General features: G+C 44.9%; 1 protein-coding gene across 19 annotated transcripts in view; it reads right to left on the reverse strand.

The window, feature by feature from the left end:
• Positions 1 to 16,906, reverse strand: part of rasal2 (RAS protein activator like 2) — a 551,722-nt gene that overhangs the window by 109,088 nt on the left and 425,728 nt on the right. For all 19 annotated transcript variants that reach the window (XM_038795091.1, XM_038795089.1, XM_038795092.1 and 16 more), the window contains one exon: positions 13,684 to 13,837. In XM_038795091.1, coding sequence (XP_038651019.1) covers positions 13,684 to 13,837 — 154 coding nt within the window. The remainder of the gene's footprint in view (positions 1 to 13,683; positions 13,838 to 16,906) is intronic.

The following is a 16,906-nucleotide window of genomic DNA, read 5'->3' on the forward strand; positions in this document are numbered from 1 at the left end:
GACGTGGGCTGACGCCCTGGGGAGGGTGAACTCCTCCTCTTCTTGTGCGAGGCTTGGTCTAATACAGTTTAAGGTGCTGCATAGGGCTCACATGACCGGGACAAGGATGAGCCAGTTCTTTGGGAGTGAGGACAGGTGTATTAGGTGCTCTGGGAGCCCAGCAGATCATGCCCATATGTTCTGGGCATGTCCAGCATGGAAGGGCGTGGCAGGGACGTTGTCGAGGGTGGTAGGATCCAGGGTCAATCCGGGCTGGGGGCTCGCAGTCTATAGAACAGTACAGCACAGAACAGGTCCTTCGGCCCTCGATGTTGTGCCGAGCAATGATCACCCCACTTAAACCCACGTAACCCGTATACCCGTAACCCAACAATCCCCCCATTAACCTTACACTACGGGCAATTTAGCATGGCCAATCCACCTAACCCGCACATCATTGGACTTGGGGTATTTGGGGTTGTGGAGGAGCCGGGAGTGCAGGAGGCGAAAGAGGCCGGTGTTCTGGCTTTTGCGTCCCTGGTAGCCCGGCGGAGGATTCTTCCTCAGTGGAAGGACGCGAGGCCCCCCAAGCGTGGAGGCCTGGGTCAACGACATGGCAGGGTTTCTCAAGCTAGAGAAGGTGAAATTTGCCCTAAGGGGATCAGTGCAGGGGTTTTTCAGGAGGTGGCAGCCATTCCTGGACTTCCTGGCAGAACGATAGTAACAGGCCAGCAGCAGCAGCAACCCGGGGCGGAAGGGGGTAGGGAGAGGGGGGGAATGTTTTGTTGTTTTGTACTAAAGGGACGGGCATAGTTGTTCTGTGCCAATGTCGGGTATTAATTAATTTCCTCTTCTGTGTATACGTGGGGGGAGGGGGTTCTGTCCTGTCTGTTGAAGGGAGGGGCAGATGTTTTGGGGGAATGATGGGTGTTAGTTTATCTCTTCCGCTGTGTATGCGTGGGGGAGAGGGGGACTGTTCTTTCTGTTCTTTGCAAAAAAAAATTTTTCTGTATTTTTCTTGTTGATATTATGCAAAAATTTGAATAAAAATTATTAAAAAAAAAAAAATGGGTCCCGGGCAAACAACACTGCTCTACAGCTTTCCACTATTGGCCAAAAGACGATGCCAAATAATGTAATTGCACCTTTTTGTTCCTTAGCTCCAGACAAAGAGATTCTGCCCTGGACCCCTTTGGAACACCTCTCTCTCTCTCCAGCACTGCAATGTTCTTCCGAACCAATTTTGATACCACTCTGCCTTTTCTATCTTTCCTGAACATCTTGCATCCAGGTACATTTAATATCCAGTCCTGCCCTTCTTTGAGCCAGATCTCTGTTACAGCCACAACATCATACTTTCACATGGTGATCTATACCTGAAAACTCACCAATCTTATTTAACCTAATTAGAATTAATTACTTTCGTCCTTAATTTGAATGCACAGAATTAACGTCCCATTTTCTACTCTAGTGCCATCTTTCCCAGTATTTTCCGCACCTTGATAGTCCTCTCTGATGTTATATCCTGTTCCCACAATCCTGCCAAATTAGCTTAAACATTCCCCGATTGCACGACAAATCGTCACGCTCCGAAACCAGCCTGGTTTTATTTAGGTGCAACCCATCTGGCACATATGTCCGGGGTGGCACAGTAGCGCAGCAATTAGCACTGCTGCCTCATGGCGCCGAGGACCTGGGTTCTATTCCGGCCCCAGGTCACTGATCGTGTAGAGTTTCCACATTATTCCCATGTCTGTGTGGGTCTCACCCCCACAACCCAAACATGTCCAGTGTAGGTGGATCGGCCTTGTTAAATTGCCTTTTAATTGGAAAAAAAATGAATTGGTACTCTAAATTTTTTAAAATCCCATGTCGACCAGAGCTGGTTCCAATTCCTCAGCGATCTAAAGAACTCCCTCAGGTATCAAGCTGCTGCAACTAATGACACTTCCTGAAATGATTATTCAGTATGTGAGAAGCATCCTGGAGTTTCCACGTAGCACAGAATGTGCACTCTAGAGGTTGGAGCAGCTTTCCATTCCATTCCTCAACATGTTAGATAATAACCTTGTTACTATTACTAAATGCTGCTACTGCTGATAAACCTTACCAATACCAATAAACCCTATGAGATCAGCTGCCTGCACTTGGGGGGGGGGGGGGGGGGGGGGGGGGGGGGTTGGTTGGAGGTTGTAAACAAATGGGAAGACGTAAAACTACTTCTGAATTTGTAATCTAATTAAATTACTCGTTTCAGAATCACAATGGGCGGGATTCTCCGTCCCACCACACCCTTTTTCTGGTGCGGCGCACCCCTGCCGATAGCGGCTTCTTGCTCCCGGCAGCCGGCCAATGGGGTTTCCCATTGTGGGTACCAACAACGCCGTCGGGAAATCAGCGGGCATGAGTGCGCTGCAGGCGAAGTGGGGGATCCCGCCGACGGAGAATCCAGCCCAATATGTATGAACTCTGTAACTATTTCCTCAATCAATACGTAGAATGGTTTGAAATGGATGATCTGAAGTCTGGCAGGTTACAAATTCAGTCAGCCTCCAGGCTGAAATGACAATTATCATTGTTAGTGAATTTGAGAGATTACCTGTACCTTAAAATTATAGTCCCAGCAGTTCTCAAATAAAATCTTGGGAGTTATTCAATTGGTCTAAGTTCCGTTTTTGAAGGAGCAGATAAGAAAAGGCCTAAAACAAGCTCTAGTGTTATATCATGGAATCCCTAATATTCAGCCTTTGAAATTTTTAACACATACATAGCATTTATTATATATTTTCAGAATTAATATGTATCTGTTTATGGACAGATTGGTGGAACAACAGCTGTATAATCACTCCCAGCTCCTAAAGTGGATGATTTAATGCCGACCTCTGAACATCCTGCAGCTGTTAGATCAATTCAGACATCTTTGCCACTGTAATTTAAATTCTCTCTGCATCCTTGCTTTGTTTTATAGTCGTAATTTGGTCTTCTCAATTGTCTTTGTTCTATCTACCTGCAATTATTTTTTATTCTAGTTTCTGTTGCCCTGTCTGTGTAACTCTTGCCCTTCCTCCCCCAGGGACTCTTGTTTCTCAAATCGCTGGTTGGTCAGCAGCGCATCTTCTGTTCGTAAACCAATCTTTTGAGTACACCGAATCCAAGGGATGAGATGGGAAAGGTCAAGGCTTTAGTCAGTTCCCTGGGAGGAAAGGCAATGCAACACAACTTGTTTAGTGCCTTCATGGCTGGTCTATTAAGCAACACTGTACACAGTGCATTAAGAAATAATCATGCTATAAAAAGGCACAACCGATTATTAGAACTATCTACATAAGTATACAGAGAAACTCATTGCCTCCTGGCTGAAATTCTATGAAGCTTTATGTGTTCATTCCTCAGTAAGGAGGTGAGAAGAACCTTCTTCTGGATTTAATGAGGTTTCAACAATATACACTGCTTGGATTTTTCAGATCAGATGACCCAACAACACCTATATTTTATAAGGGGTGATGGTCCCGGAAAGAACTAGGGTGGGATTCTCCGTTAATGAAACTAAGCATTGTCACCGATGCAGAATTCGTGGACTTTCACAACAGCAAAACTGGCAGCGAACCTGAATCAATTCAGCAACTGTGGAGGGGCTAGCACCAGCGCCACATGGAACACAATCGATTCCAATGAAAAACGGTGCGGGATTTGCCAGGTCTGTGATTGACACATGGAGGCTGACATGACAAGCTGCAGCTGCCTATACACATTACAATCCCCACACCCACTCATCCCAGCCAACAAGATGACACTGGTTGTGCTGGAGCGCACCCATACAGCTGATGGGTCAGCTGGGGCCAGAGGTTACCTAGGGGGGTGGCCTGGGGGGACACCTATACGACCCATGGCACGAAGTTCACAGTGGGCTGTTAGCACCGTGTGTAGTTGCATGGCTGATTTGCTGGCTGCGGCAATGTTGATCCACACCCGACCACCCAGACCCTACAACCCTGACCTGGCAACCCGTGCTACTCCTCCTGGCCCTGGCAGAAGCCCCCCAGCCAGAGGCACAACTGTCAGCAAACTATGGTGATGTTGGACCCCCTCTTTCCATACCCCCCTTTCTCCCTCAGCAGCCATGATGGCGATTTTTCACGATTTTTAAAAGCACAAGTGAACCACGCTGTCGGGAACTCGGCCCATCAGAGGCTCCGGAGAATACTGGGTCAGACCTACTAATGACATGCAAACGGTGTTTATTGTACGTGTGTTCCGGACAGCATTGACAATGCTGTCGAGGTGACGGAGAATTTCGATTTGGCGTCAAATTGGCGCTGCCGCGATTTAACGTCGAAACCTATCCTCAGCCCAATTGCATTTTGCGATTTTCGCCCTCAGTTAATGGAGAATCCTGCCCCTAGTATCTGATTTCTGGTTTAAAAAAAAGTTGGGTTCCAGTCCATGGGACCAGGTTGCCTGGAAGATGAACAATAGTAAATAAAAGGAATAAGTTCATTATAGGGGTGAGTAGGTTCTGAGAGACACAACAAGTTTTAGATAAAACCTCCAAATTTAGTACCAGGAGAGTTCTGACTCAAAGTGGCTATATTTTAGCCACCAGTGATGCCTATGTTGAACGGAAAGTTTTAAACCTTCGGACTGTTGGAGATTTGAAGAGATAACCTTGATGGAAGTAAATGGAATGTTCAAGAAATCTCAACCCATATATCAATCATTGACTAAGTCCCAAAACAAGTGGTTAATCTCCCAAATTGGATAGATATTTGATGGAGGGTTTTGGGGTCCAAGTCTAATGGACGTAGAAGGAAAATGGAGTTAAAACATTTGATTTGGAGCATTACTATTCTGCTCATTTCATTTTTATCCTTAATGTAACTGACTATTTAAGATAAGAGTGTAATTATTATAGATCATGTTCTTTTAATGTGTGTAGTAAAATATTTTTGTTTAAACCATGAACATTATGGCTTAATTCTTTAAAAAATACCTGGGTTTTTGAATTCTGAAATAATTAAAAACTTTACTGATCTCTATCGAGATCACAATATGTAAACTAGCTTCCAGCTATACTAAAATCTGGTTTGTCAGTGTATCTAGCCTTTTCTTCTTTATGTTGAACCTCCAGCAAATTGCATCCAAGTTGGAAACAGTTAAGTTGTGACAACAAAGTTTCGCTGACTGGGTGGAATACTGTATCAGGACAGTTATTATTCTCAGCTACAGACACATATGGAGAAATTGGAGATGTAAGCCATCATCCACCGAGAGTAAAAGCATTTTTCTCATGACTTCCCCTTCATTGTTTTCTGGTCCTGTTCTTTTTCAAGTGGTGTTGGCTGAACATGTTTGATTAGATGAAATTTAAGCCGTCTATTCCAACTAATTTAGTAAGAAGTCTTACAACACCAGGTTAAAGTCCAACAGGTTTGTTTCAAACACTAGCTTTCGGAGCACTGCTCCTTCCTCAGGTGAATTTACCTGAGGAAGGAGCAGTGTTCCGAAAGCTAGTGTTTGAAACAAACCTGTTGGACTTTAACCTGGTGTTGTAAGACTTCTTACTGTGCTCACCCCAGTCCAACGCCGGCATCTCCATGGCCAACTAATTCAGGCAGATATTTTGGTCAATTTGATTCACTTCATGTGATATAAAGAAACGGCTGAAGGGACTGGACAATGGAAAGGCTATGGGCCCGAACAACATTCCAGCAACAGTACTAAACCAGCTTCACCCTTAGCCAAGCTGTTCCGGCACAGCTACAACACTGGCATCTAGCCAGCAATGTGGAAAACTGCTCAAGAATGTTTTGTCCACAAAAGCAGGACAAATCCAATCCAGCCAATTACCGTCCCATCGATCACCAACAAAGTGTTGGAAGGCATTGTCGACAGTTCTATCAAGCAGCACTTGCACAACAATAACCTATTCATTAATGCTCAGTTTGGGTTCTGCCAGGGCTACACGGTAACATAGTGGTTAGCTGTTGCTTCACAGCTCCAGGGTCCCAGGTTTGATTCCTGGCTTGGGTCACATGTCTGTGCGGAGTCTGCACGTTCTCCCCATGTCTGCGTGGGTTTCCTCTGGGTGCTCCGGTTTCCTCCCACAGTCCAAAGATGTGCAGGTTAGGTGGATTGGCTATGCTAAATTGCCCTTGGTGTCCAAAAAGGTTGGGTGGGGTTACTGGGATAGACTGAAGGTGTGGGCTTGGGTAGGGTGCGCTTTCCAATGGCCGGTGCAGACTCGATAGGCCGAAAGGCCTCCTTCTGCACTGTAAATTCTATGATACTCAGCTCTTGACCTCATTACAGCCTTGCTCCAAACTTTGGGAAAAGAGCTGAAGTCCATGGGTGAGGTGAGAGTAACTGCCCTTGACATCAAGGCAGCATTTTTCAAGGAACGATAGCAAAACTAAATTGGAATGAGGGGGATAATTCTCTGCTGATCGAAGTCATACCTAGCACAAAGAAAATGGTAGTGGCTGTTGGAGGTGAATCATTTCAGTCCCAGGGATTGCTCCAGAAATTCTTCGGGCCTAGGTCCAACCATCTTCAGCTGTTTTATCAATTATCTTCATAAGGTCAAGAGTGGGATCTTCACTGATGATTGCACAATGTTCACTACCATTCACAACTCGTCACATGCTGAATCAGTCCGTGCCCATATGCAGCAAGACCTGGACAAGAGTCAAGTTTGGGTTGATAATTGGCAGGTGACATCCTCTCAATGAGAGGATTTAACTATCTCTCCTTGACATTCAATTACATTACCATAATTGAATTTCCCATTATCAATATTCTGGGGTTACCGTTGACCAGAAATTTAACTGGTCCAGCCATATAAATACTGGGGCTACAGAAGCAGGTCAGGGTGGAATTCTACCGTGAGTAACCCACCTCCTGACTCCCCAAAGCCTGTTCACCATCTACAAGGCATATCTACGAGAGTGCAATGGCAGACTCTCCACTTATTCATAGAAATTATTCATAGAATTTACAGTGCAGAAGGAGGCCATTTGGCCCATCGAGTCTGCACCGGCCCTTACAAAGAGCACCCTACTCAAGCCCACGTATCTACCCTATCCCCGTAACCCAGTAATCCCCACTTTACCTTTTTGGACACTAAGGGCAATTTAGCATGGCCAATCCACCTAACCCACACATCTTTTGACTGTGGGAAGAAACCAGAGCACCCAGAGGAAACCTGCACAGACACGGGCAGGACGTGCAGACTCCGCACAGACAGCGACCCAGCCGGGAATCGAACCTGGTACCCTGGAGCTGTGAAGCAACTGTGCTAAAAATTATGCCACAGTGCTGCCCACTTGTCTGGATGAATGTAGTTCAAACAACACTTAAGAAGCTGGATATCACCAAGACAAGGTAGCCACCTGATTGATACCCCAACCATCACCTTAAAGCATTCACTCCTTTCATCACCAATGCACAGTGACAGAAATTCCTGCTAATGATCAGACAATTTCTGTCTTTCAGCTGCCGTAGAATTTTTCTAAGAGGGGTAAGGCATATTGCAAGTTTAAATAAATAAAATGTTCTATATTTAGCCAATATAATTTGCATTAATTTCCTTCTCGAGAGGGCTATGCAAGTAGCACAACCACACTTTTGGGGATTGTATCTAAAAAGGCCTCTAATTTAGGTCAGCACAGATCATTCCAAGTGAAAATTCCATCTTCAATTGAAGATCATTCCAAGTGAAAATTCCATCTTCAATTGAAGGCCAAGTATGACATTTACGTTCTCCTGTGAGGAAATGCCTGTCATTCGTTCAGGCGTCCTTTCTCTCTCTTGAAAATAGTGAATTCACAATCAACAACAACCAGCACAAATATAAGTCCTCCCATATGAAATGCAGCTAGTTGAAGCACCAACACATGGTCAATTCAATAGAATTTCAAAACATCGAAGCTTCCTGATGAATGTTTCACTGATGAACAAGTCAATGAAGTGGTAAAGATGTGTGAATAAAAAGCACTCTTTACATATTACTGTGACAGGATGTTTTGTTATGAAGTAAAAATAGACAAATTAATTGCACTATGGGCCCGATCTTCCCAGAAAGGAACAAAGTCCCGTTGCCTCACAGCTCCAGGGACACGGGTTCAATTCCAGCCTTGGGTAACTGTCTGTGTGGAGTTTGCACTTTTTCCCCGTCTCTGCATGGGTTTCCTCCGGGTGCTCCAGTTTCCTCCCACAGTCCAACGATGTGCAAGTTATGTGGGTTGGCCATGCAAAATAGCCCCTTAGTGTCCAAAAGATTAGGTGGAGTTACTGGGTTATGGGGACAGGCTGGAGTTGTGGGCTTAAGTAGGGTGCTCTTTCCAAGGGCCAATGCAGACTTGATGGGCTGAATGACCTCCTTCTGCACAGTAAATTCTATGAATTGTGTTTCCCAGCACTTGCAGTTGCGAGAAACACATGGCTATTCAACACAACTTGCTTTGAATAAGGGCCAGAATGGGGAACGCACGGGCGGCGAGCTGCTTTTAGGCACAGTGGGGCTGGAGGATTCTCCAGTCTAGAAACACCAGTTGTCCAGAATTTTCTTTGAGTTAAACCCATTGGTTTGCCACTGGACTGTTTGGGTACTGCAATAAATCAGGAAGACATTGGCTCACCTGATGTGATTGAGTAGCGCAAGAAAACTCCACGTGAGGCTATAAAGCAAATTGATCTGTCTCTCTACACTGTCTCTGTCTTTCTCTCTCTGTCTATTTCACCATATCTCTCTCCGTGTTTGTGTCTCTATCAGTCTATTCCTCCATGTTTCTCCTCCTCTCGCTGTCTTCCTCTTCCTCATCCTCTCGCTACATCTCCTTTCCTTTTGTAGCAGTGCTTTTGAGAAGACCAAGCATTCAGAGAGAATAGTTGGTTTTTCTAAAACCTCCCACCATAGCATCTAAGAAAAACTGCATCAAAACATAAGCTTATTAGGCTTACAACATCAGAAAAAGTTACAATCATAAAGTAACTGTAAGAGTTCTTCAAAAATTTGTATGAGGCATATGGTGTGGGTGTCAACAGTTATGACATTCTCTTCGGATCTGGGGCCAGTGGAGGATGCATGTAGGGGAGGTAAGAGCATCGGTGTGGATCACAATCCGAGGACCTGAAGCTTAAGTGGGAGGAGGAGCTCGGTATGGCTATCGGACATGGCGAGCTTTCTTGGCCGAGAGAAAGTCAGGTTCGTCTATCGAGGTTCGTTACTAGGGTTCGCCCGAAGGTGGCAGCCATTTATTGACTTCCTCTACTGTACAATGTCACTTTTTCTATAAGCCTAAAATACCTCAATAAAATTGTTTGTTAAAAAAAACAGTTTATGACGTCAACAAACCGCTTGAATAAGTGGAAGATACAATATTTGGATAAACACTGTTTAATCACTGTTTCATGCTTCAGATATATATTTATATCTACTATGTTTTCCAGTTCATACACTTCTGATTAGGCATTCTGAGATCTTTATATAATCATTACAAGACGATACTCCTTTAAGTTTAAAAAAAATTATTTTTCAGTTTTTAAACTTACTGGAAATTTTGTAACTTGAAATGAGACACAACTAACGATTTAAAATGCAAGACCAGCTTCCAAAGTCAAGGTGAAAAAGCAAAAAAGACACTTTGTGGGCAGCATGGTGGCGCAGCGGTTAGCACTGCTGCATCCCGGCACCAAGAATCGGGTTCGATCCCGGACCCAGGTCACTGTCCATGTGGTGTTTGCACATTCTCCCTGTGTCCGCGTGGGCCTCACCCCTACAACCCAAAGATGTGCATGTTGGTGGGTTGGCTATGCTAAATTGCCCTTAATTGGAAAAATCTTTTTGAAAGAAACTTTCAGTGGCGTGTGACTGGAGGGGCATTTTTATAATTCATTTAAAAAATAAATTTAGAGTACACAATTCTTTTTTTTCCACCCAATTAAGGCGCAATTTAACGTGGCCAGTTCACCTACCCTTGCACATCTTTGGGTTGTGGGTGCGAAACCCACGCAAATACAGGGAGAACGTGCAAACTTCACACAGACAGTGAATCAGAGCCGAATCGAACCCAGGACCACGGCGCCAAGGGACAGCAGTGCTAACCACTGCGCCACCCTCATTTCTTATAATCTAAAGATCCATAGAAACTCATCATTGTCAAAGGAAGAGACGTTAAAATGTAAAGTGCTGGACATTACAACTGACCCCCCCCCCCCGGAAACCCCTTGGAAATACACAATGGGTAAAGTATAACAGGCCAGTCTGCAGCCATGGAAGAAGATTGCAAGTAACACAGGGTGTGTCAAGAAAGTTTTCATCAGAGGAAGCAGGCTGAAAATTCACGCTCTTTTGGAAAAAGTGTGTGTCACTCACTTCGTGAAATCAATTATCAGGAACCGACCAGCAACCCGAGATCTCATAGTAATTACAAAATCTTCTACATCTAACTAGATCCCAGAAACTAGCTAATCCAAATTGGCCTTGACATTTCAAACCTACACCTCAGGAAAATTCTAACTCTTATATTAGATTCTGGCTTCCCTTATTTTTGATAGCTTTGTGTGTCTGACGTTGTATTATGATGTTTTTTTTCTGTGGTTCATGAATTTGCTTTCTTCAACTCAAGAAAACCTTATTTGATTGATTGTTCATTGCTCGCTGCATAAATAGTTAAATAAATTTGGATTCGGAAAAGACATATCCTTATCAAAAAGAAATTTAAACCTTGATTGTAACCAACCGAGGAGGTTGAATAGAGGGGAGCGAGTTCATTCCTCCTCACTTGGTCATAACATATTCCATAAAATTCCAAAATCCAGAAATGACTTGGTCCCAAATATTCCGGACAAGAGAGGTTACAATAAATTACTCTTCAATTAGCAAGCAAGATAATTACATCAGACAAAGGTTATGTCGAGTGACAGTGGAGGTATCATCAGCTTTCTTAAAATGTAACTGCATAGATTAAATACACTTCCAAGTTAGTACCTCGAGTGTAACCTATATGTGCACCTAAATGGTTATGCCACAGGAGGGTACAAGGTGGATTTCTGTTCATAGAGGATGTCACTGATATTTGTCAGGTTGAAGCCAATGAAAAGAGGGTGCACAGAAGATTAGTTATCGTAAGAAATCAGCTCCCTGGCTAGTTTTGATTCAGAGATGGGAAACAAAAACAAAAGTATAAGAAAGAGCAATATGTGGAAGGCAGAGTGTTTGCAAAGAGCATATTTTAGCACCACACTGTATGGTCTTTACACCAATATATAAAAGGTAAGAAAGAGGCAAAAATAGACATTTGACCACTGGAAAATGTGGCTGGAGAAGTAATAATAGGAAACATAGAAATGGCAGATGAACTGAATAGTTACTTTATATCAGTCTTCACGGTGGAAGACACCAGTGGGATGCCAGAGCTCCAGGAGAATCAGGGGGCAGAGGTGAGTGCAGTGACCATCACTAAGGAGAAGGCTCTGGGGGAACTGAAAGGTCTGAAGGTGGATAAATCACCTGGACCGGATGGACTACACCCCAGGGTCCTAAAAGACATAGCTGAGGAGATTATGGAGGCATTGGTGGTGATCTTTCATAAATCACTGGAGACAGGAAAGGTCCCAGAGGACTGGAAAATGGCACACGTAACACTGCTGTTTAAGAAGGGAGGGAGGCAGAATATGGGAAATTATTGGCTGGTTAGCCTGCCATCGGTCATTGGTGAGATTTTAGAGACCATTATTAAAGATGTGATCACGGAGGACTTGGAAGTGCATGATAAAATTGGACTGAGCCAGCAAGGCTTCATCAAGGGGAGGTCTAACAAATCTGTTAGAGTTCTTTGAGGAAGTAACAAGGAAGTTAGACAAAGGGGAACCAGTGGACGTGATTTATTTAGATTCCCAGAAGACCTTTGACAAGGTGCCCCATAGGAAACTGTTAAATAGGTTAAGAGCCCATGGCGTTAAGGGTATGGCATGAATAGAGGATTGGCTGACTGGCTGAAGGGAGAGTGGGGATAAAGGGGTATTTTTTAGGATGGCAGCCGGTGACTCGTGGTGTGCCTCAGGAGTCTGTGCTGGGACCACAACGCTTCACAATATACATTAATGATCTGGAAGAAGGAACTGAAGGCACTGTTGCTAAGGTCTGTAGAGGGAAAGGTAGTATTGGGAAGCAGGCGGGCTGCAGAAGGACTTGGACAGGCTAGGAGAGTGGGCAAAGAAATAGCAGATGGAATATAATGTGGAAAAGTATGAGGTTATGCACTTTGGAAGGGGAAATGGAAGCAGAGACTATTTTCTAAATGGGGAGATGCTTAGGAAAACAAAGGGACTTGGGAGTTCTTGTTAACAAATCTCTTAAGGTTAATGTGCAGGTTCAGTCGGTGGTTAGGAAGACAAATGCAATGTTAACATTCATATAGAGAGGGCTAGAAATTGCCCTTAGTGTCCAGAAAGGTTACGTTGGGTTACGGGGATAGGGTGGAAGTGTGGGCTTGGGTAGGATGCTCTCTCCAAGAGCCAGTGCAGACTCGATGGGCCGAATGGCCTCATTCAGCACTGTAAATTCTATGATTCTATAAGACCAGGGATATACTTCTGAGGCTATATAAGGCACTAGTCAGCTCCATTTGGAGTATTATGAGTAGTTTTGGGCCCCGTATCTAAGGAAGGATGTGCTGGCCTTGGAAAGGGTCCAGAGGAGGTTCACAAGAATGATCCCTGGAATGAAGAGCTTGTTGTACGAGGAACGGTTGAGGACTCTGGGTCTGTATAAAATATCAGTCATGATTCAACGGCGGAGCGGACTCGATGGCCTAATTCTGCTCCTATGTCTTATAGTCTTACACAGCTTTATGTGAAACAAAATCTTCAATTGCTATGAAACTACCATTTGTGTTCTGATCCTAGTTCAAACTTCCATTCAATCCTAGATTCCACCCAAGGTCCATCAGTTACACGTTGCATTTTAAGAGTATCGTTTTTGAAAAATATTAATCTTCCCCTGATCTCCCATCTTTAAACTTCTGTGGCTGTGTGTAAGATCCACGCATGGCATCTCCCAATGCATCTTAGAAAGTAGCTGTAATAATCTGCAAAGGACTCATCCAGCTGGGGATGATTGTTCCCTGTGTTCAAATGGACTGAGTTAACCCAGCACTAGCATAAAAGGCTGGCAGTTGTAGAGCCAGCTAAAAAAGGAATGAGGACCCGGTGAAAGGTAACCAGGCCCTGAGCATGTTTGATGCTGTTGCTGAAATAAAGGACTATTAAGAAGCTTGTTGGACTCCCCTGGCTTTATCACAGTAGCCACAAGGAGGTAGGCAATTCTTCCCTGTGGAAAAGATTCGAACCTCCACATCATCAATGGCATATTCTATAAATAGATCCACTGCATCATTCTGTCTGAACAGTGTGTCTCGCTGATCTTATCCTGTTAAAGCCTGATGTGATTTAAAACATTACATTTGACTTTTACAGGATGCTCAGTGACCACTCGTTGATTACGAAATAAATGGAACTACTATGGGAAATAGGAATCATCTGTGCCTGCTATGGCTATGCAGCCTGGTAGTATTGCATTGTACACCTGAATAGATCTTCTATCTCTGCTGCACACACCGCAATTCTGAGACATGAGGACAAGCCAATTTAAAAATGTCACTCCCTCTATTATAGTTGAGTCCATGTTAGGTTAGGAAACAGTACCTCAAAGCAGAAGTCTTGCCCTAGGATGCTACTGTGCAAAGGTTTAACAAAGACGTCCTGCTCCATGCTCAACTCCAGAGCTTCAACCGCACTTCCAGGACTCAACAACGATTCATGGGAACGAGATTCTTTCAATTTTGGCAAAGCACGGGACCTGCAAAAAAACAAAAAATAAATTATGGGAAAATGCTTCACCGAGTATGCAAAAATCAAAGGGTTAATCTACCAAAAGCTTTTTGTACAGCACGGAAGATAATTTAAAAAAATAATTTTTCTTAAGATTTCAAAATTAACAAAGACGATCTAAATTACAGCACAGCCATGAAAATTGTTCAAACACGGTACAATTATTACATTAATAACACAAGGAATCAGAGATATAGAAAAACACACAACAAAGGCCATATTGAACTCCTCCCCCCCCCACAAAATAAACCCTACCTCCTCTTCCCCCCACCCACAACAGCTATTGGTAATGAATTCTTTTGAAGTATGAGATAAATAGCTGCCAGCTCAGGTAGAATCCCTCTAGCAGTTGACCGTTTCTAGGTATAGAAATTCTATAAGGTCACCAACTAGGTTGAGGCACGAGGTGGAGAGGACACTCTGTCGTGTTGTTCATCCTGGGGTAAAATGGATTGCACACGATGCAATTAACTGATGAAGTATACACCAAACGAAAGCGTTGGTTCAATAAAAGATTTAGTGAACTCTAGCAACAGAACACACAGCTGCCTGTGGGTTGACTCTCTGCTAACCTAAGTAAACTAAAGCTAACAGACCAGGCTAACTCTGATCCACGTGTAGGAGGTGTTGAATGATTTGTACAACCTGACTATCACTATAGCCATCACCAGTGGGCTGATGCCTCGTGTGTTTTATAGGTGTAAGTTCCCCTCTGGTGTCCTGTCTTGTGATAGGTTGTGTTCTGTTCTGTACATTGATTGGCTCATCTGGGTGTCTGTCACTGCCTGCTTTTACCTCATCATGTGCATGGGTGCACATTATGACATCCTCCCTTTTGAAAAAAAAAAATGCTGTCAGCTGCTGAGAGCAGAAACGACATATTTACAAGGGTAACTATGTACAAATTCGGTGAATGGATGGATATGTACATGTAAGGTGCCTAGCGTGCAGAAACATATCATATATACAGGGAATTATTTATAAGTCCAGTCGGTGAGTCTGTCGACGGATTCTCGTGGACCGTTTGAGAGGTGGAGGTGGAGATGATGGGTGTCTTGACCGGTTGGCATGCAGCTAGGCTGGTGGCCTCATGGAGCAAGGTGTCCGGGTCGGGCAAAGTGACATCTGGGAAAGTGAGATCCGTTGGTGGGCATGTGGGCATGCAAGTTTGCGTAGCGCCCTTCTGTTGCGCCTTTACAATCGATCCATCCGCCATGCGAACAACAAACGACCTGGGAGCAGCCTGTCGAACCACAACAGCAGGAGCTGACCAGCCGCCATCAGGCAACTGAATGCAATCAGTGTCCTTCGGAGAGAGGAGCGGCAGATCCGTAGCGTGAGCATCATATTTGATCTTTTGCCTGGTTCTGATCTGCTGCATCTTTTGCAACACTGGAAGGTGATCCAGGTCAGGTACATGAATGGCCGAGACAGTTGTCCTCTGGATCAGTGATGGGATCCGGTTCCAAGTCCAGCAGCCCTTGCTGCACACTTCAAACTTGTTTTTGTTGGACCTGGGACCGCTGGCCCCCTGTCGGAGGTGCAGATCTGCACGGCACAGCATAATGGCCAAGCTTCTTGCAGTTGAGACATCGCCTGTCTCTCGCGGAGCATTGCCGTTTTAAATAGGCAGTGCCGCAGTTGGGGCACGTTATTAGGTCAATGTCGTGACGTTCGGCTCGTCGTCGCGCCTGCGCAGTGCGGTCAGCCACCGCTTGCACTTGCGCAGTGCAGTTTTCAGCCGCTTTGTTTTCCCGACCGTGGTGTGCCTGCGTGGGAGCCCTGGAAAAGCGTGCAATATGGCCGCCTTCATCGATGCTCAGGCCCCGCATTTGGGCGATGGCCTGTACACTCTCAGCCTTGTGGGAGGCGAGTTGATCCTGCTCTGCCGGCTTCAGGCAGGAATAGCAACTTTTGGCCAGTTCGTGGACTTTGCATGTCTCAATGGCCACTGGCAAGGTCATATTTTTTATTTTTAGGAGCTGCTCCCGCAGGGCGTCCGAGTGGACGCCAAACACAATCTGATCCCTGATGAGGGTGTCAGCGGTGTCTCCGTAGTTGCAAGACTGCGCAAGAATGTGAAGCTGAGTAACGAAAGACTGAAAAGGCTCGTCCTTACCCTGAAGGTGCTGCTGGAATACGTAACGCTCGAAGCTTTCGTTTGTCTCGACCTCGCAGTGACTGTTGAATTTTGCGAGAACTGTCTGGAACTTTGCCTTGTCCTCACCATCGGAGAAAGTGAGCAATTGAAGATTTGGATGGCCTGGTCCCCCGCAGTAGACAGCAGCAGGGTAATTCTTCGTGCATCAGAAGCACTTTTGAGGCCTGAGGCCTCAAGGTATAGGCCGCATTTTTGCTTGAAGGCCCGCCAGTTGGCACCAAGGTTCCCGGAGATGCGGAGGTGCCTGGATCTTTTCCAGGCCACAGGAAGGCAGTTGCTGGTCTTCAGAGAATTTCCAAAGGTAAATTACTTAGAGTCAGTAGCCACTTCTGGTATCATGTTGTGTTGTTCACCCTGGGCAACACGGATTTCACACGATGCAATTAACTGATCAAGTATACACCAAACGAAGACGTTGGTTCAATAAACGATTTATTGAACTCCAGCAACAGAACACGCCTGTGGGTTGACTCTCTACTAACTTAAGTAAACTAAAGCTAACTATCTAGACCAGGCTAGCTCTGATCCACATGTTGGAGGTGTTGAATGATTTGAACACCCTGACTATCACTATAGCTAACACCAGTGGAAAGAGGCCGAGTGCTGATGCCTCGTGTGTTTTAGCGGTGTAAGTCCCCCTCTGGTGTCTTGTCTTGTGATAGGTCGTGTTCTGTTCTGTCATTGATTGGCTCACCTGGGTGTCTGTCACTGCCTGCTTTTAGAAATAGAAAATCGATTATTGTCACAAGTAGGCTTCAATGAAGTTACTGTGAAAAGCCCCTAGTCGCCACATTCCGGCGCCTGTTCGGGGAGGCTGGTACGGGAATCGAACCATGCTGCTGGCCTGCCTTGGTCTGCTTTAAAAGCCAGCGATTT

This window comes from Scyliorhinus canicula, chromosome 4, assembly GCF_902713615.1.
Source record: "Scyliorhinus canicula chromosome 4, sScyCan1.1, whole genome shotgun sequence".
In the NCBI taxonomy this organism is placed as follows: domain Eukaryota; kingdom Metazoa; phylum Chordata; class Chondrichthyes; order Carcharhiniformes; family Scyliorhinidae; genus Scyliorhinus; species Scyliorhinus canicula.